Source organism: Alligator mississippiensis, chromosome 16 (genome assembly GCF_030867095.1).
Source record: "Alligator mississippiensis isolate rAllMis1 chromosome 16, rAllMis1, whole genome shotgun sequence".
NCBI classification, from domain to species: Eukaryota; Metazoa; Chordata; order Crocodylia; family Alligatoridae; genus Alligator; species Alligator mississippiensis.
The window spans coordinates 1933982-1952595 of NC_081839.1; the positions used below are offsets into that span (position 1 = coordinate 1933982).

Consider the following 18614-nt stretch of genomic DNA (forward strand, 5'->3'; position numbering starts at 1 on the left):
AGTGGTGACATGGGTTGGACAGCAGGAGACACGACCCCCCCGGCACCCCCCCAACCTTGCGCGGCTGCCCCCACGTTGGGGGGACTTGAGAGCAAGGCTCATGCACTGAGAACAAAGACCGTCCCCCCACGGCCGCCCCCCTCCGCCCCGTATCTCATGGACGCAGATGAAGACATTTTTCCCCCTGACAGTGGGATCAAAGGTGACCGTGGCAGGAGGGCGCCATGCATATTCATGAGCAGACAGGCAGGGACCCTGCTGCAGGGCGGTGGGGCGATGGTGCTGAGAGCAGGGTGGGGGGAGGCCTGCGTGCCAGTGCGTGCATGCTTTGCATGTGTGTGTGTGTACACGCGTGTATGTGCCTACCCGTGCATGCCTAGGGCCCCCCGGGGACACCCTAGGGCCAGAGCTGGGGGGGCGGGGATTGTTGGTGCTTCATCTCCCACAGAAAAGCCAACTCCCTGGACCCCCCTGGGGTTGCCCTTGCTCAGAGCCCTGGAGCCAGGCTGGGGGCATCTCCCCAGCCGGGTGCATGTCCTTCTCCCAGCACCAAAGACCTGGCGGTTGAGGGGTCAGTGCCAGGGTCAGGGGGCAGCTGGCCAGGAACCCGAGCCTGTGATAGAGAGACACAGGAAGGGGCATGCAGGGGGCTGATCGTGTGCTGCGGGGCAGGACAAGCCCCCAGCTGACCCGGTGGGGTGGGTGGGTGCCCGTGTGCGAGGGGTCCTGGCTGGGCCACAGGCCTCGGCGTGCCTGCGAGGAGCGGGTCCTGCGCAGGGGCCCCTGCGGGCTGCAGCGGGGCATGCATATGCAGCAGCCCGCGGCCCCAGCGCATGGCCTGACCCATTGTCTGTGCCGCCAGCCCCCTCCCCTGCCCCCGCGTTGGCCCTTTCTTTTCTCTCCGCCTTCACCGCCTCCCCAGGTGGAGGTTTCCCAGGGGATGCCCTCCCTCCTGCGACAGCCGTGGCAGGGCTGACCTGCAGGTTGAAGGTCAGGGCTCTGCACTCAGGCCCCCTTTCAGATTCAAATGGGGCCCCCGAGCGCGGCGAGCCGGGGTCAAGCTTCACCGAGAGCGCGATGAAAGGGCCGGGGCGGCTGATGCAGCTCCCAGCCGCCCCCGGCCCCTGGCCTCCCGGCGGGGGGGCAGGAGGGGCGGTAGGGCGGAACAGCCCCTTGCCCTCCCGTGAACCGCCCCCCCACCCAAACCCTGGGGGAAGTTTGTCACCCTGCAGGAATGGCTGCCGGCACTGAGATGCGGCCACCTCTGGGGTGGGACACAACCAGTGACATGGTGGAACAATGGGGCAGGGCCAGCAGGGGCCATGCTGGGCTTGGCGGGTGTCTGAGCTGGCCCACGAGGCCCGGGTCACCAACCTCTCCTTCTTGAGCCTCACCCAGGTCTGCCCCCAAGCCCTGCCGTTGCCCGCTGGACCAGCCAGACCCCTTCAGCCATCCCCCAGCAGGGCCTCTGCCCTCCAGGGACCCAGCTGGCTGCGGGGCCAAAGCAGCAGAAAGACCGGGCGTCCCTCCCAGGGCAAAGAGCACTGACGTGTCCTGGGCCGTTTGCACGCCCGGGGTGGGGTGGAGGTCACACCCAGGAGAGTGCTGCCCTGGCAGCAGCTGCAAGCTTTGAGGCAGCATCTCGTCCTTGGTAACACCGGGCACCAGGCACAGCTCCGCCTGGGCCCTGGGCAGGGCAAGCTGGGGCAGCAGGCACAGCACCAGAGGCCAGAAGGGGAGAGAGACTGCGTGTGCACGCGTGTGCACCCTGCTTCTCTGCGTGCATCCAGGCCTGCGGGGCGGTGTGCAAGGTGGTGACACAGCGTGGGTGTGCGTGTCCCAGGTACAGCTGGGCACACGAATGCCCACGTTCTGCTCGGAACATGCATGCCCGTGCACGTGGCGGCCTGCTCCCTGCACCCGTGTGCGCCCCTCCACAGGCTGGGAGCATGCCTGCGTGTGCATGCATGTGCGGGGGGCAGGGCAAGGCTGCAGCCTGGCGGGGAAGGTCACGGGCCCTGCCCTGGCTGAGGAATGCGATTCCTGTTGGCTCCGGCTCCGGGCAGCCTGAGACGCGCCCGCGCCTGGCAGATGTCTCATGGCAACGTGGGGCCCGGAGCACAGCCCCCCCCCTCCCACGGCTGTGGCTGCGCTTCCGCCCGGCAAGGTCAAATGTTAAGGCAGGCGCACGGGATGGGGCGGGCAGAGGTCATGGCTCCAGGGGGAGGGGGTGGGGGCCAGAGACATGCCAGGGGCTAGGAGACCCTCCCCAGAGCATCCTGCCCCCCACCCCCAGCCCACGAGGCCACTGGGCTTGGAAGCGTAACTCGAACTCGGGGCCCCGGGAGAGGCCGGGATGCAGGGGCGGGTGGGTCCGAGTCATGACCCGCCGGAGGTGCCTAGTGTTTGTGCTTGGGAGTCCCCCCAACCCTTTCTTGGCTTCCTGAAGGGGGCTCCCCATGAGGTTGGGGGGACTCCCTATGAGCACAGACACCGTAGAGTGCCAGGAGCAAGCAGACCCGGGGCAGGGGCAAGGAATGGCCCCGCCGTGCTGCAAACAGGGCCCGCTTCTTCCCCTGCCCCCCTGGCAGCAGGGTAGGGAGCAGCTGCACGTTCCCCGGGGGTCGCCATAAAACATCCGTCTCGGTGACAGGTCGGCTGCCCCTCGGCCAGCGCGGAGCAGGGCAGGGTGACCCCGTCAAGCCGCTCCCTGCAGGGAGGGTGGGAGTTGCCAGGCGGGGACTGATTTGCTGCAGGGCAGCCAGGGAATGTCAAGCACTTCCCCGCTCCCCTCCCCAGCCCCAGGACTCCCCGAAGGGGCGCTGCCGGGGCACCCCCGCGACAGGGCATGAACCCCGGGCAGGGAAAACCCCTTTGTGGGGCATGTACCTACCAACACCAGCTGCAAGGGCCATGGAGCAGGAGCTGGGTCCATCCCCCCAGGAGAACCCTTAGGGCATGCATGCGTGTGCACACACGTGTGCACGTGTATGCATGCATACATGGGGGGGGCTGTGCATGAGTATGGATGCCCACACCATGCATGAGCTGTGCGTGGGTGTGCGTGTCCCCATGTATGTGATGCGGGTGCCAAGGGGGCACAGATCACAGCCCTTCCCCTCTCCCTCCCTATCCTCCTTCTGCTTCTTTGGCCTTGGCTGAGCGAGGGCCCCAGGGGCAGGGCACTGGAAACCTGAGCCCGAAACACAGCCCAGCAACTACCTTCCCTCCCGCTCCCGAGGGCAGAACAGCCCTGGGAGCGAAGCCCAGGCCCCTTTCATTTCCCACAGCTCCAAATGTCTGAGCAGGGAGCAAGCAACACCGCCTCCCCATGCACCCCCCTGCCCCAGCGCAGGCAAGCCACAGCTCTCCAGGGAGACCCCTGCCCAGCACACAGCCCCGGGGGGGAGCAAGGCCCTGCTGGCCCTGTCCCATTGCTCCGCCATGCTGCTGGTTGTGTCCCACCCCAGAGGTGGCCGCATCTCGCAGGCAACCTGCAGCTCTCCAGGGAGACCCCTGCCCAGCACGCAGCCTGGGGGGAGCAAGGATCGGTCCTGGGGGAAGGAGGCAGTTTGCAAAACGCTGGCATGGCAGCGTTGCTTTTTGGGGAGGAATCGGTTGGCCTGGGGAACCCACAGCTGAGGACCGTGCCCCAGCGCCTGGCTGGGGCTGGGCCCGTGCTGCAAGCAGGAACTGGTCTGTCCTGTTCTCTGGCCCGTGCAGGCAGGACTCCAGGTGCTTCACGCCCTTAGGCATCTCTGCGCTAGAGCTTTGCACCTCTGACCTCCTCCCCCTTGGCCTGCTTGCCAGGCCTTGTCCGCTCACAAGCTGCTCATTTTATTGGGGGGGCACCTTTGTGGGTCTGGAGCAAGGGGGAGCAACCCGCTGGTGGAGATCCCGGGTGGCTGGCACGCCCGCTCTCCCCGGCTACTGTCCTTGCCCGCGGCATGCCTCCGCGCCCCGAGGAATGTGTTGCCGCGGCATCTGCCCCGAAGGCCTGAACAAAACAACAACAAGAACAACAAAAGCCCCCCTCTCCCACCCCCCCGTGGCAGCCCGAGCCGCCGAGCAGCCCCTTTGTGCTGCCGGGAGCCGCAGGGAGAGGAATGCCTCCACAGAGCAGCCGCCCTCGCCAACTGGACACCGATGTCAAAACAAACAGGGCGGGGGGCGCGGGGAAGATCTGATCTCCTCCTTTGTTCCAGGATTATTATTTTTGGGAGGGGGGGCGGTGGGAACTCGGGGACCGGCCCATAAATCACGCTGACGGCAGCATGGAGAAGGAGCTGCCTGCTCCCGCCATCCCAGCCCTGCCAGCGTGGAGGCTAGAGCCTGCTCCCCAAAACCCCCCTCTCCCCACCCCCCCCGAACGTGGCCATCTTGCCCTTGGCAAGCAAAAAGATGTCCCTCTGGGTTTTGGGGCTTTCTTGCTTTGCAGAGGCGGTCCAGCCCCGCAGGATCAGGCGGCTCTTGCACTCTCTGTGGGCTCCCCCCTGCCCAGGGTGGGCACTAACGTGGCACCCACCTGCACCGCTTCTCCATGGCCAGGGCCCGGCTGGGCACCTTGCCCCACTAACAATTCGGGACAGCGCAGCGAGGCCGGCTCTGCCTAGCTCCCCAGCCCCAGCAGGCTGGAGGCTACCTTAACATCTCCACCTTAAGCCCGGCGCGGCCTGCTCAGCGCTGTAGCTTGCAGGCAGCGCAGAGGCTCCCCTCTGCCCGAGCAGGTGTCTGGTTAAAAGGAGCTTTTATTCCTGCTCGGAGCCATTGCTCAGCCGGGCGCTGGCTGCAGCCTGGGCCTGCCTTTGCACGGAGGTTGTGAAAGCCAAGGGCGCTGGCAGGGAGGGCTGTGCAAGTTCCTCTCTTCCTGTGCCCTTCAAGCCTGACCCTCCCCTCCGCCGGCCAGCTCAGCCGTGCACTGTCTGCTTCTGCTCCAGCAGCGCTAGAGGCCCTGGCTGCCATGCAGGGCCTGCCATGCCGGGCACTGCCCAATGCCCACCTCCCTGCGGCAGAGCGGAGGAAGCACGGGGAGGGGGCAGGGAGATGTGCAAGGTCACACGGCCTGTGGGAAAATCCCAGCCCCTGCCGCCAAGGCCAGAGCAGAGCCCCAAGGCGACGTGGAAGGTGATGCCACGGAGGGACCTCTTCCCCGCTCACCCCCTTCCCTCGTCGTTGACTCTCAGTTAATTATTAACAGGTCAGCAGGATGCAGAACGAGCTGCCATCCTTCACCTTGCCCGTTCCCACAGGGCTCGCAGCTGATTTGTTCCGAACAAGGTTTTCCTAACCAAATTAAAACTGGAGTGTGCCAGCTAATTAGCAGGCCACCTCCCTGGGTGAACCCCCAGCCCATTCTCTCCGTGGCTGCTCACCCGGAGCCCCGCTCGCTGTGGCCAAGTCCCGGGGGGGCACTGCTCTGCACCAGCTCCACCCTGGGCGCTGTGCTGACACGGGCCGTGCCGGGTGGAGGCGTGGGCCTGGAGACTTGTGCTCCTTTTAGTCGCTGCAAGATCCCACGGGGGTTTCTTTTTCTCTTTGCAAGAGGAGGGCATTGTAATCCCCAAGTCCTGGCTGCCGTCCAAGCGGGGGTAATTACTTTCTGCCTCCCTAGACCAGCTCTGCTGGAATCCTAGCGCGCCGCAGCAACCCCCCGCACAGCACCGCACCGCCGCTGCGAGCGAGACAGATGCCACGTTCTGCTTCAGAGGTGGCTGCATTTCAGGGCTGGCTGCAATGATCCTGACCCAGCTGCGGAGAGCAGCCTGGCCACCAGGGAAAATGCAGCCATCAGCAAGAGACCCTCCAAAAGTCATCAAGCTGCTCTGTCGGGGAGGCCTGGCGTGGGCTGGCAGCTGCCCCGACGCACCCGGGGTGTTTGTGGGAACCAGAGTTGGGGCCACGGCCCAGTACCGCGTCTCAGCTTGGGGTGCCTGCTGCAGCCAAAGTGAAGGCACGTTGCCGAACCCCAGCTCCAGGGCTGCTGGATCGCGACAGCCCACTCGCCGCGTGGGGGAAGTGTCACGGCATCCAGCAAAGCCTGCCCCTAACACAGCGGGTTCTGTCCTACGGCACCGGGGGAGGCAGGAGACCCAGACCCGGCTCCTGGTCCTGCGGCAGCACCGCGGGCTAGCCGCTGCCTCTGGCCCGTGCCCCATTTCCCATCCCCGCACCCACCTCAGCCTTCCAAGGGGTCCCAGGGATGGCTAGTGGGAGCCTGGGAATGGCGGATACCCTGGTCACCCCTTAACCCTGGGAATGAGCCTGGGAACGGGGGATACCCTGGTCACCCCCTAACCCTGGGAAGGAGCCTGGGAAAGGGGGATACCCTGGTCACCCCCTAACCCTGGGAAGGAGCCTGGGAAAGGGGGATACCCTGGTCACCCCCTAACCCTGGGAAGGAGCGTGGGAAAGGGGGATACCCTGGTCACCCCCTAACCCTGGGAAGGAGCGTGGGAAAGGGGGATACCCCAGCCACCTACTAGTCCTGGGATCGGAGCCTGGGAAGAGGGGACACCCCGACCCTGGGAAGGAGCCTGGGAAAGGGGGATACCCTGGTCACCCCCTAACCCTGGGAAGGAGCGTGGGAAAGGGGGATACCCCAGCCACCTACTAGTCCTGGGATCGGAGCCTGGGAAGAGGGGACACCCCGACCCTGGGAAGGAGCCTGGGAAAGGGGGATACCCTGGTCACCCCCTAACCCTGGGAAGGAGCGTGGGAAAGGGGGATACCCCAGCCACCTACTAGTCCTGGGATCGGAGCCTGGGAAGAGGGGACACCCCGACCCTGGGAAGGAGCCTGGGAAAGGGGGATACCCTGGTCACCCCCTAACCCTGGGAAGGAGCCTGGGAAAAGGGGGATACCCTGGTCACCCCCTAACCCTGGGAAGAAGCCTGGGAAAAGGGGGATACCCTGGTCACCCCCTAACCCTGGGAAGGAGCGTGGGAAAGGGGGATACCCCAGCCACCTACTAGTCCTGGGATCGGAGCCTGGGAAGAGGGGACACCCCGACCCTGGGAAGGAGCCTGGGAAAGGGGGATACCCTGGTCACCCCCTAACCCTGGGAAGGAGCCTGGGAAAAGGGGGATACCCTGGTCACCCCCTAACCCTGGGAAGAAGCCTGGGAAAAGGGGATACCCCGGCCACACCTTAGCACCTGGGAGCGAGCTGGGAGCGGAGGATACCCCCGACTAGTCGTGGGATGGGAGCCCGGGAATGGGGGATCCCCTACCCCCGGGAAGGAGCGCGGGACGGGGCTGCGCCGACCACCCCCGAGGCGCGGAGCCGGGCCGGGCCGTGCAGGGCGGGCAGCCCCGGGCCGGAGCTCCGCGCGGGCGGGCGGGCGAGCGAGCGGGCGGGCGGGAGCGGAAGGGGAGGAGGCCGAGGCCGCGGCCGGGGAGGAGCGAGGCCGCGGTGGCGGCGGCTGAACTTTGCTCCGCGGCGGCGGCGGCGGCGCGGGCGCGGGCGCGGGCGCGGGCGAGGGCGGAGGCTCCCGCGGGGCCGGGCCGGGCCGGGCTGGGCCGGGCCGGGCCGGGCGATGCGGCGCCGGCTGCCCGCCCCGTAGGGTGGGCTCGGGCCGCGCTCGGGGCCGTCGGGCCGCCTCCGCCGCCGGGAAGAAACTTGCTCAAGTGGGTCCCGCGGCCGCCGCCCGCTTTGTGCGCGGAGCGATGGCCATGGTGGCCGGCGGCTGGGGCGAGCCGGGCGGCGACACGAACGGCGTGGACAAGGGCTACCCGCGCGGCTCCGAGGAGGAGTCCGTGTCCCCGCCCGGCGGCGCCAGCGACCCGGAGCACGGCGACGAGGACAAGCCGGGCATCCAGGTGGACTGCGTGGTGTGCGGCGACAAGTCCAGCGGCAAGCACTACGGCGTCTTCACCTGCGAGGGCTGCAAGAGCTTCTTCAAGCGCAGCATCCGCAGGAACCTCAGCTACACGTGCAGGTGAGCCCGCCGCCGCCGCCACTGCCACCGCCACGCGTGCCCCGCCACCGCCACGCGTGCCCCGCCGCCCCGCTGGGCACGACGTCTCGCCCCGCTTGTCTGGGAATGGGGCGCGGGGCCGCCGCGCGGTTGAGACGGGCAGGGGACCAGCTGCACGGCCCAGCGGGGCAGGGGTGGCGTCTCCCGGGCGGCACGCTTGGCCCCTGCAGGGCGACTCGAACCGGAGCCCTCTTCCATGCTGGACCCTGCAGGGAGGCCGCGGCATGCCCCAGGGCATCGCTCGGGTGGGTGGTTTCAGGAGCAGACCACGCAGGGCCGGCACCCGCACACCTGGCTTCTCTTCCTGGCTCTGCCACTGGCCTCTGGGTGACCTTGGGCAAGTCACTGCACCCCTCTGTGCCATGGTTTCCCCATCCACATTGCAGGGGTGATTGTGGTGACCTCCAGCCCAGGCCTCGTCAGTGAGAGCCACGGGAGGGAGGGGGCCCTGGCAGCATGCTTCCTTCCTCCAGCTGCTCTCCATTTCTGTGGCCTAGATTCCCATCCCTTGCCCTCCCTCACTACAGCCCCCGCTCTTCTGGGGCAGGAGGTCGGGCCCTCGGCTCCTAGCACCAGGGAGGCCAGCTCGTGACACTCGCACACGCGGCCTGCGCGCACAGGATCTGCTCTGCAGCAGTGACACTGGGTGCGATCCTTTCCCGGCCCCCGGACTTCAAGGCAGGAAAGGGTGCAGCATCCTCCCCGGCTTCTGGGAGTGTGGGTAGCCTTTCATTATCCCCTCTCTCGTGCCTCAGTTTCCCTGAGAGAGGACCGTCCAGGGTCTTGCCAGTCTGCTGAGGCACAGGTGCTGCGTCGCAGGCAGAGAGGGCGGGTTCGCATCCTGCGATGTCCACGGCAAAGGGAGCAGGCCACAGAGGCAGGGCTGGGGGGTCAGCGAAGGAAGATGGTCCTGGGGACCATCCAGGGATGCAGGCATGAGGAAGAGCAGACCGACTCCACAGCCCGGGCCTGGAAATCCCAAATGCAGCTGCCCCTCCTTTGCTGCCCAACAACCCAACGCCCTTGTGTCCGTGTCTCGGATGTCGTCCAGCACGGGGGCAGGAATCAGAGCAGCTCTTTGTGGGGGGACGACTTTGTGTGGCCCCTTTTGCACTGGGAGCGAGTTTAGTGCGACATAGGACACGCGTGTCCTCAGCGCAGCGACTCCATGTCAGCCGCGGAGCGCATTTCATTGAAAGGCTCTGAGCAGCATCTGGTCCCAATTGCCCTCATTTGAATATTAAAAAGTGCGTTGGATCCTGTTTAGATCCGGCACTCAATAATTACATGTTCTAATTACACAATTAGCACAATGCATGCCTGTCGGGTGCTCCCGTTTCCCCGTGCAGCTTGCACGCGTCCGTGGAGGGACTCGGTCACAGCCCCTGGCTTGCTACGGAGCTGTCTGGGGTTTGCGAGGTCTAAAGAGCTGTAAGTCTGGGCCCTGCTGCAATCCTAGGGCCAGATGCTCAGCAGGGTAGATCAGGAGAGCGCTGCGATGCTCTGGTTTTGGCCTGGAGCTCTCCAAAGGGATTTGCCTAAAGCAGGGGGCGTAGGCAGGTCCGTGGGCAGGTCCTGAACCGGGCACGCCGCCAGGTTCGCCACGTGAACGGTGGCAAGGCCTCCACCCCCCCAAAACCCCGGGAAGGCAGGCAGGTGATGAAGATGTAATCTGACATTTTGATTAGCTCTCACCTCTCCACTAGAATAACTTTTATCAGCAACACGTTTTCAATGTGTTAAACACAGTGGCGATGTTCAGGGTAAATTAATTCCGGTTTGAGCTGCTGCCGAATCCCAGCGTGGCTCTTCTCCAGAGTCATGTAAAAACCAGGATATTCATGTCAGGATCCGGAGGCCCGGCCAGGCCGAGATGCTGCGCTGGAGGAACGGCTCGGCGGGTGGCTTTGCCTGGCAATCGGCCGGACTGTGCCCTATTCTGCTAGCGACGCCTTCGCTGGCGAGACCCCGGCTCCGTCTGCGCCCTCCGCCTGTCTCAACTTGCTATGGGCGGTTTCTCCAAGGGCTCCTCACCCAGGCGCCCCAGCTGGGATTTGCAGCGAGCCCGCTGGCACGGTGGGGGGAGGTCAGCCTGGTCTAGCAATCGGCAAAGACGTTTGAGGGCGAGGGGTACGCAAGCCTTTTCCTAACCCCATCCTCGACTTCCCTGGAGTCGAGCAATATCTCCTGTTCCCTGCTTAGCAAACCTCACCAGTCCCGGGCAGTCCCTGGTTTCCGGGGCCCGTTCCAGCTGACGCTGGGCTCGGTGCTGGGAGAGAAATGCCTCCCCACCGTTGCGCTCAGTAGGTCGCCTGTCCGTGCTTGGCCCGAGTCGATGGGTTTAAAATCCTCCCCCGATGCAGCAGGACGTTGAAGCACCTCCTCGCCTCTCAGGGATCCCACAGGAAGTCGGGAGGCTGGATGCCTTGTTCAGAGAAGCCTAACGCTTCTGCTAGGCTGGTGTGGAGGGGTACAGGACCCCCGGAGAGCTGGGCGTTATACAGGCCTGGATCAAAGCCCCAGGGCTTGTTTGCATCCTTTCATTTTCCAGGCCATGTCTTGCCTGGGATGGAGGCAAGCCCAGGCCAGGCAGGCTTGGCCCTTGCACACGCTTGCCTGGGGCTGCACAGAGGCCGCGTCCCCAGCACCGGTGAGCCAGGCTCCTTCCTCCCTCGCGGACGAGCCCCGGGGTGGGCACTGGGGAGCAGAGCCCTGCAAGCCAGCCCGGAGCCCCCTGCTCCCGAGCTTCTTTGTGGCGAGGGCAGCCTGCTCCCGACGGCGGCAAGGGGAGCAAATCACACCGGCGTGTCCCTGGCCACACCTGGGCATCGTGCTTTCCCTCCCCTTTCACCTGCCTCGTCCTGCACTCGGATGATCCTTCGCCCATCCACGCACCCAGCTTCTGCCCCGAGCCTTGCGCAGCTCCTTGGCTCCAGGAGAGCCCAGCGGCTATCCAGGAGCGAGTCTGGCCTTGTGATTTATTCCAGCAAGCCATGTAAGAGCCTGAAGCGCAAGGCGAGCCCTGTGCTACCCCTGCGTCCCCTCCCTGCCACCCTGGGGTGGCGGGTCCTCTCCCGGGACCACCCATCCTATGGCTACATGCAACACCTAGCAGGCTCAGGGCACTGCCCCTGGTACCACGAAGCAGAGCCGCCCGTGTGCTGGCTCATGCCTGGCTCGTGGCGGGATGGTGGGACCGGGGCAGATCGCCTGCACAAGCCCAGCGCGAGCAATGGAGGCGAATGCTGCAGGGACCCGCAAACATAAATCTGCAAGCGCTCAGCGCCTGGCAAAGCAATCGGCCGCTCGCTCGCTCTCCCGCTTACTGTTTACTTAGCGCTGCAGGTAAATGAGCTGTGTGTGCTGGGCAGAGATATGACCCTGCCCCTCGGCCGAGGCAGCCGGCCCCCGTGTCCTCATAGGAAATAGCTGGAATTCTTCGGGCTGCCGGGCAAGGGCCGGGAACAAAAGGCCGGCGCACTCAGCTGTTTCCAGTTTAACTCCTCTGCCCTCTCCTTGCGCCTCTCCCGGGGAGGGGGGCCTGGCCATGCTGGGGGAGCAAAGCATTGTGGGATGGTTTTGCTGAGCGACTTCTTGGAGCCCCCCCGGCCAGCCGAGGCCTGGGCCCCCGGTCAGGAGGACGAGCATGTGCCTGCACAGGCTGGCCAAGCAGGCTCAAGGGCGCGGCGGGGGGAGCCTCTTCCCTTGGCCGTGGGAGCGAGCCGAGGGCAGCGTGCAGCCGTGTCCCACATGCATTTGCCCTTCGCGGTGGCTCAAAGGCATCGCCCCCTCCCCTTAGCCTTGCATGCTCCAGTGCAAGGTGCTAAGAGCCCAGCTGGCCTCAATATGCCTGGAGCCGCGGCGCTCAGCCCAGCCTGCAGCCGCTGTGCCCGGCTCCCCCGGGAGACTTGCAGAGCACGCACGGTTCGCCAGAACCCTCCCCCCATTCGTGCCCCGTTCGGGACGGCGGGAGGGACTGACCCGGGGCACCTTGCAGCATCGCTACCGGCTTTGGGCTCGTGAGCCCGCCTGGTGTGGGTCCCCGGCCCAGCCCACCACCCTCTCCGCAGGATGGGGTTTCCCAGACCCCGGTGGTGCCCTGTCGGTCCTGTGTGGAGACACGTTCTCTCCAGGATGCTGGCTGGGGGGCTCCGTGTCCTCGTGGAGGCCATGGGCGATGCTGCCTCCCGCCCGGCGGCTCACTGCCATCCGATTTCCCTGCAGGTCGAACCGGGATTGCCAGATCGACCAGCACCACCGCAACCAATGCCAGTACTGCCGCCTGAAGAAGTGCTTCCGCGTGGGAATGAGGAAAGAAGGTAGCGGGGCTGGTAACTTGGGAGGGGAGAAACTTAGAGCCACCTCTGAGCTGCTGTAACATCATGGAGCGAACTGGGCCAGCGCAAATGCACCGGGGGACTCGGCCAGGTGCAAGGGGGTCCTGCACCCCCGGCCAGCGTGCAGTACAGGCCGCGCTGGTACCAGAGCACACCGGCCTGCTGGGGCTTCGGGCAGCTGGGTAACAAGGGAGCTGGGCTCCCCTTAGGTTATCTGAGCTTGTTCCAGGGTGTTGCCCGGTGCCCGGCCCAGTGGACCTAGTGTTCAGCAGCTGCTGGATTTGGGGGGCATGCTGGCACTGGGATAAGGATACATGGACAGGTCAGGGATACCCCACCCTCCGCGGCACAGCTGCCCTCCCCTGCCCGCGTGCACTGAGCCTTCCCTGTAGCGCCCATCACGCCCTTCTCCGGCCGAGCGCTCGGGGCAGGCGACACTGGCAGAGCAGGTGCTGTGTGTTTGGAGAGCCAAGGGCTGGTGCAGATAAGGGGACACACCTGGAGCCACGGACGCGGCCACGTGACGCAGGCGCCCGAGGTCACAGATGGGAGCTCCCTCGCCCTCCAGCACTGACTCAGCCCTGCGGCTGCTCCTCCTGCACTAGGACCTGAACCCAGGGCACTTCCAAAGTGCCTCTGGGCTCCCGGCAAAGTCCGCGTCGTCTGGACCTGCCTGAGCCTGGGGGCAGCTTGTCTCGGGAAGTCCCAGATGCCGTTTCTAGGGAGACTGCCCATTCTGCCTCGTTACAGAGGCTTATCGACACCCCCGGCTCTGCAGTGGTGAAACCCTCGTGCTCCAGGGCAGGGCAGGAATGAAGCCTCCCTGCGGTTCCTGGCCTTGCCTCCTGACCGGCTGCCAGCTCCAGCCCGGCAGGTCTCGGTGCTCCTCGCCCCACGCGGTCTTTCCAAAGCAGCAGCTTGGGCCAAGGTTTTCAGGGCCAGCTCCTCTCTCCAAGCCTCCTCCCTTCTGCCTTCTCCCGCCTGCTGCGGTCAGGGAGCTCAGAGGCCGCAGGCGAGCCTGGCTGCTTGCTCTGGATACCCAGGAGGGCTCCTGGCGTCGGGGAGCACGCGCATCCATCCACAGGCGTGCCGAGAGGAGCTGGGAGAAACTGGCAGGAGGGACGGACACTGCCGGTTACAGCAGCACTGCAGAGGCTTCTTCCAGCTCGCGTGTGCCCCTACCCCTCTGCACCCACCACGCTTCATGCCGAGCCCACGGTGGCGTCAGCCCACGAGAGGCAGGGCCCCCATGGCAGGCACTGGATGCAAAGGGGCAGGGGAGCAGAAGGATGGTGCTCCCCGGGGCGGTCGGTCCCCGCTGGCTTCCCACCCCCGGCTGCTTTTGCAAAAGGACCGAGACATTCCTTGCTCCTCCAGTGATGCCCTGAGGCGGGCGCAGCCCGGCAGCTCTTCAGCGCGGGGGAGTGGGCCCACCACATCCCCTTCCTCCCCGGTTGCTTTGAGCTGGGAGAAGTTGGGGCAACTCCAGAGCCTGCAGCAACCGGCGGGCTCTGTCTCGGACCGCGCCCAGCATCGCGGGGCTGCTTTGGCCCTGCAAGCCCTGCGGTACCCGGTGCTCACAGGGGCACGGCAGCCGGGAAGCCCTTGCTCAAGCTGCAGCTTATTAGTGTCTCTGCCCCTCCCCCAGCTAACGAGTCCGGTCTGTCTGATCACCAGGAGGCTAAACAGATTCATCTTGTTTGCGGAGGCAGCAAGCTGCCGTGTATGACGGGCAAAGTGCACGCCGCCTCCTGCGCCAGCTCTCGCCTGCCCCCCGCCGCCTCGGCTCCGGGGTGGGGAGGACCAAGCTGGGCACCGAGGGACCCCAATTCATAGCCCCGCTGGCAAGAGGGGCCTTACGTAGCATGCTGTGGGTCTGTGCACGCTCCCTCTGGATGTGGATGGGGTGTGGGTATGGGGTGGGGATCCCTGGGTCCTTTGCCCAGCTCTGCCACCTGCCTGCTGCTCCGTGCCTCAGTTTCCCCACCCATGTGTTCCCTTGTCTCTAAGCGTTGGGTTCATCGGGGCAGGGCTGTATCATACGTCTGTGCTGACGGTAGGCATTTGAAGCACTGGCCCGGACTCTCACTTGCGCCCTTTGCCTCCCCAGCCGTGCAGAGGGGCCGGATCCCGCCCACCCACTCGAACACCAGCCCCACGGCCATGCCCAGCGGGGAGTACTTCAACGGGCAGCCCGTCTCCGAACTCATCTCGCAGCTGCTGCGGGCTGAGCCGTACCCTGCCGCCCGCTACGGCTCCCAGTACGCCCAGCAGGGCAGCATCATGGGCATTGACAACATCTGCGAGCTGGCCGCCCGGCTGCTCTTCAGCACGGTGGAGTGGGCCCGCAACATCCCCTTCTTCCCCGAGCTGCCCGTCTCGGACCAGGTGGCCCTGCTGCGCCTGAGCTGGAGCGAGCTCTTCGTGCTCAACGCGGCCCAGTCGGCGCTCCCGTTGCACATGGCACCGCTGCTGGCTGCCGCCGGCTTCCACGCCTCGCCCATGTCCGCCGACCGCGTGGTCTCCTTCATGGACCAGATCCGCATCTTCCAGGACCAGGTGGAGAAGCTGAACCGGCTGCAGGTGGACTCGGCCGAGTACAGCTGCCTCAAAGCCATTGCCCTCTTCACCCCAGGTGAGCGGCATCTGCCTGCAGGTCGGGGCCCATGCGCGCTGCACCGCCAGGGACTGCCCCCGCAGCCACCCTCTGCAGGGCATATCATTGCTCCTAGCTAATAGGTGGGGAACTGAGGCCTGGAGAGATACCAGAGCCAGGCTGGCGAAGGGATTTAGGTGCCTCAGACACACAAATGCCTTGGGGGGGAGTTTCGAAAGCACCCAGCTCCCCTGGGCTTTGATACCAAGCAGCTTCCCAGCCCCATGCCGGGGCTCTGCCCCAGAGCTGGGGATCAGGCTGCATCTCCTGCATCCCTGTACTGTAGGAGAGACCCCAGATCTGACCTGTGACACTGAAGACCCCTTGCACTAAGCAGGCAGGAAGGAGGGGCCAGGTCCCTTTTAGAGATCCCCCCCAAGCACCCTCACTCTGAGGCTAAGCCGGCTGTGCAGTTACCCTCTCCCCACCCGGCAGGGAAGATGAAGAGCCCCACGGGTTGGGCTTCATGCTGGGGAACCCCACTAGTGCATCCTGATGGTGGAACGGCGACTGCCACGTGGGGTGGAAGCCTTTGCTAGGAAGGGCAGGGTGCTGGCGTCCAGCACACCCCGTCTGGGGAGCAAGGACAGAGCCGCGGGGAAATGCCTGGCTCAGCACCCTCTGCCAGATAGGTGGCAAACCTCTCGTGGTTTGCCACCTTGTTCCACGGCACCTGCTAATGCCCCCTTCCTCCCTCTGCAGACGCCTGCGGCCTCTCGGACCCGGTGCACGTGGAGAGCCTGCAGGAGAAGGCGCAGGTGGCGCTCACCGAGTACGTGCGGGCCCAGTACCCGTCGCAGCCCCAGCGCTTCGGGCGCCTGCTGCTGCGGCTCCCGGCGCTCCGGGCCGTGCCCGCCTCGCTCATCTCCCAGCTCTTTTTCATGCGGCTGGTGGGGAAGACGCCCATCGAAACACTAATCCGGGACATGCTGCTCTCCGGCAGCACCTTCAACTGGCCCTACGGCGCGGGGCAGTAGGGACGGAGAGGCTGGCGGAGCCGCAGCCCAGCCCGAGCACTGCTGCCGCTTGCTCGGACACCGGCACGGCCCCAGGCCCAGGCGTGTGCAATGTGCCCTGGGCAGCCCCCCGCAGCTGCCAGGCCTGGGAGTGAGACCCGCGCCCCCTTCTTCTCCCTCCGATGGAAACGAACAAGCAGCTTCCCCCGGCGCCGCCCATCCGTGCAGCAGGGATCAGCCGTCCGGCGGGGTGCTCCGTCTGTCTGGCGGGGGACATCTGTCTGTCTGAGATGCAGGCAGGGACGGCAGGCCAGGCTTTCTGGATCCTAACTGTTTTTACATCTCTTTCAAGATGAGGAGACCCCCTGCCCTGGCTCCCAGCTCCCGGCCTGGGATGGGATGGAGCCCACGGTCCCAGGGTCACCAGGGGAGACGGGTACAGGGGTGAGGGCGTGCTGGCCTCACCCGCCTTTGCATTTCATGCACCACCGAAGTCTCTGGAGCCAGGATGCATCCCCCTCCCCTGTCCAGGGGTAGGAGAGGAAGGTGGTGCCGATTCCAGGGAAGAGAATGAGCCCGAATCCAGCCCCATCCCACTGCAAACACAGACTCAAGCGGGCACTAAGGGCTGGCAGAGGGAGGTCCTACTCTGGCCTCTCTGGGCTGCAGGGACCTTGCACTCAGCGCTCTGCCCAGCCGCCCCCTGCGATGCAGTCCTTTGGCCCTTGGGGAGGGGGTGTCCCCATCAGGCCGGGGCATTTCTCTCCCCCAACAGCATGCATGAACCCCGCTGCCCCCCTCCAGCTGGTCCCTGGATCACGCGGGGGAGCATGAGCGGCTCCGGCGGGCGTGGGAAGAGCCCTGCCTTTCTCATCTGCCGCTGCCGCCCCTGCTCCCTTCTGCTGAGCTGTGCGGAGGCAGGGAGCTCTGGGAGGGCCTGGCATCTGCCAAAGCAGAGGGCTATTGCGGGGAGGGGGAAAGCATCGCTGCCAGGCCAGCCAGGGACAGGGCTGTGCATGGAGCCCGTGCCGGGGGCAGCCGGCTTCCACCTGCCCCAGCTTCCCCTTGCCGGTCACAACTGGAGCTGCCCTGGCAAGAGCCAGTGCCAAGTCGGGCTGAGCTGGCTGCGGGAAGGCGCAGGGGCCGTGCCCGGCTGCACCCAGGCACGAGGAGTGCCCGGGCGGTCCAGGGTTTGCCGCGTCCATCGATCCTCTGAGAACGCCGTCCCGGTCGGATGCTCGGCGGAGGCACCCCCTCAATAAAGGTGTTTCATACAACGCGGGTGAGCCGGCGTGTGTGGCAGGGAGGAGGAAGGGGGTAGTCTGGGTGCTCCTGACCCCTCCTAGGACACCCCCTTTCTCTGCACACGACTGAGGCTGCTTGCGGCGAAACCGCTTCATCGAGTGACCCAGTGCGCGCCTTTTGGGAAGGGCTGGAGAAAAGCTCCGGGAGGCTCCCCGGCTGGATCGGCTGCCTTGGCCCGGGAGGCTCAGGGAACCGGGTGCCAAGCATCTGGGCTTGTGCACCAGGCTGGCAGCTCCCAGGAGCCCGTGACTTCCCAGAGCCGGCAGGGACAGTGGGGTGTCGCGAGGTGCTCAAAGGGGGCCCCGCACCTCGAAGAGCCACTTGTTTGCGGTCAAGAATTCGGGCCCCGGCCTCCGGTTTCCCACCCGAGGGCGCGGGTCATTGCCCTGCCCGGGGACCGCGGAGCTGCTGCCCCCAAGGGATCCCGGCCCCAGCGCCCACCCCTGCGACAGCAGGGCCCTGCTGCAAGGCGGGCTTGCTGCGCCTGGAGGGGCCTGGCCTGACAAGGGCTTGGCCAGAGGGAAACAAGGAGAGCAAGCATGCGCCGAGCCCAGCTGCATGCGTCCATTCCCCCCCCGCCCCGGCTCAGGCGCTGCAGCGGCTCCCCTCTAGTGGCCAACTGCACGCACACAGGCCCCTGCATCGGCTGCGCCTCCTGGCCCTGCGCCTCCCAGCACAGACGCGCTGCGGCCGGCTCGAGCCCCAGGCTCCTTCCTGGCCCGGCTTGCCATCCCAAGCAGAACCGGGCCGAGAGGAGGCTGGCAGCCGTGCGGCCTAGGGCAGGGTCTTAGGAGCTATTCCTAGCACTGCCCGGGCCCCGGGCCTCAGTTTTCCCAGCTGTGAAACGAGAGCACCGACCCCGAGCTGGGGGTGAGGAGCCAGGGAGCGTTCTGCAACCATCTCCTAAGCTTACAGCAGCTGTGCGGGCATCACAGGGCTCTTGCAACTGGTGCCAGCTGTGCCGCTGGCCTGCAATGGGCTCTATTAATGCCCCCCCCTGCACCCTCGCAGGCATCTGCCCTCATGCAAAGCCCCTGCCCGGGGGTGTCGCTGCTGCCTGCTCTAGAAAGGGGGACAGGCAGCCAGGGACTGCCCCCCACCCCACACAGCCCCCGAGCCAGGGTTTCTAAGGCAGGGAGGCTGGGGCAGCAGGGGCATTTGCTACCAGGACATGGCTCGTTCTGCTTTCCCTGAGTTGGCGCCAGGGCCGAGCACGAGACCCCGCGGCGCCTGGCCCGTGGTATGAACCCAGGGCTGGCGGGGGGTTGCACACAGATTAGGACGCCTGCCCTGTTCACGCTCCAGTTCCTTCAGGAGGATTAGGGGAAAGGCTGTTTCCCAGGCGCGGCCTGGGGTGGCTTGCTGCAGCTCCTGGAACGGCTCCT

At 66.0% G+C, this 18614-nt stretch overlaps 1 protein-coding gene across 1 annotated transcript; it reads left to right on the top strand.

Annotated features, from left to right (window-relative positions):
* The first annotated feature begins 7466 nt into the window (after positions 1–7466).
* NR2F6 (nuclear receptor subfamily 2 group F member 6) lies at positions 7467–17201 on the top strand. The gene is made up of 4 exons (XM_014604501.3): positions 7467–7936; positions 12200–12294; positions 14423–14947; positions 15671–17201. Exons 1-4 carry the CDS (start codon positions 7665–7667, stop codon positions 15943–15945), a joined length of 1167 nt encoding a protein of 388 aa, XP_014459987.1. The 5' UTR covers positions 7467–7664; the 3' UTR covers positions 15946–17201.
* The last annotated feature ends 1413 nt before the right edge of the window (positions 17202–18614 follow it).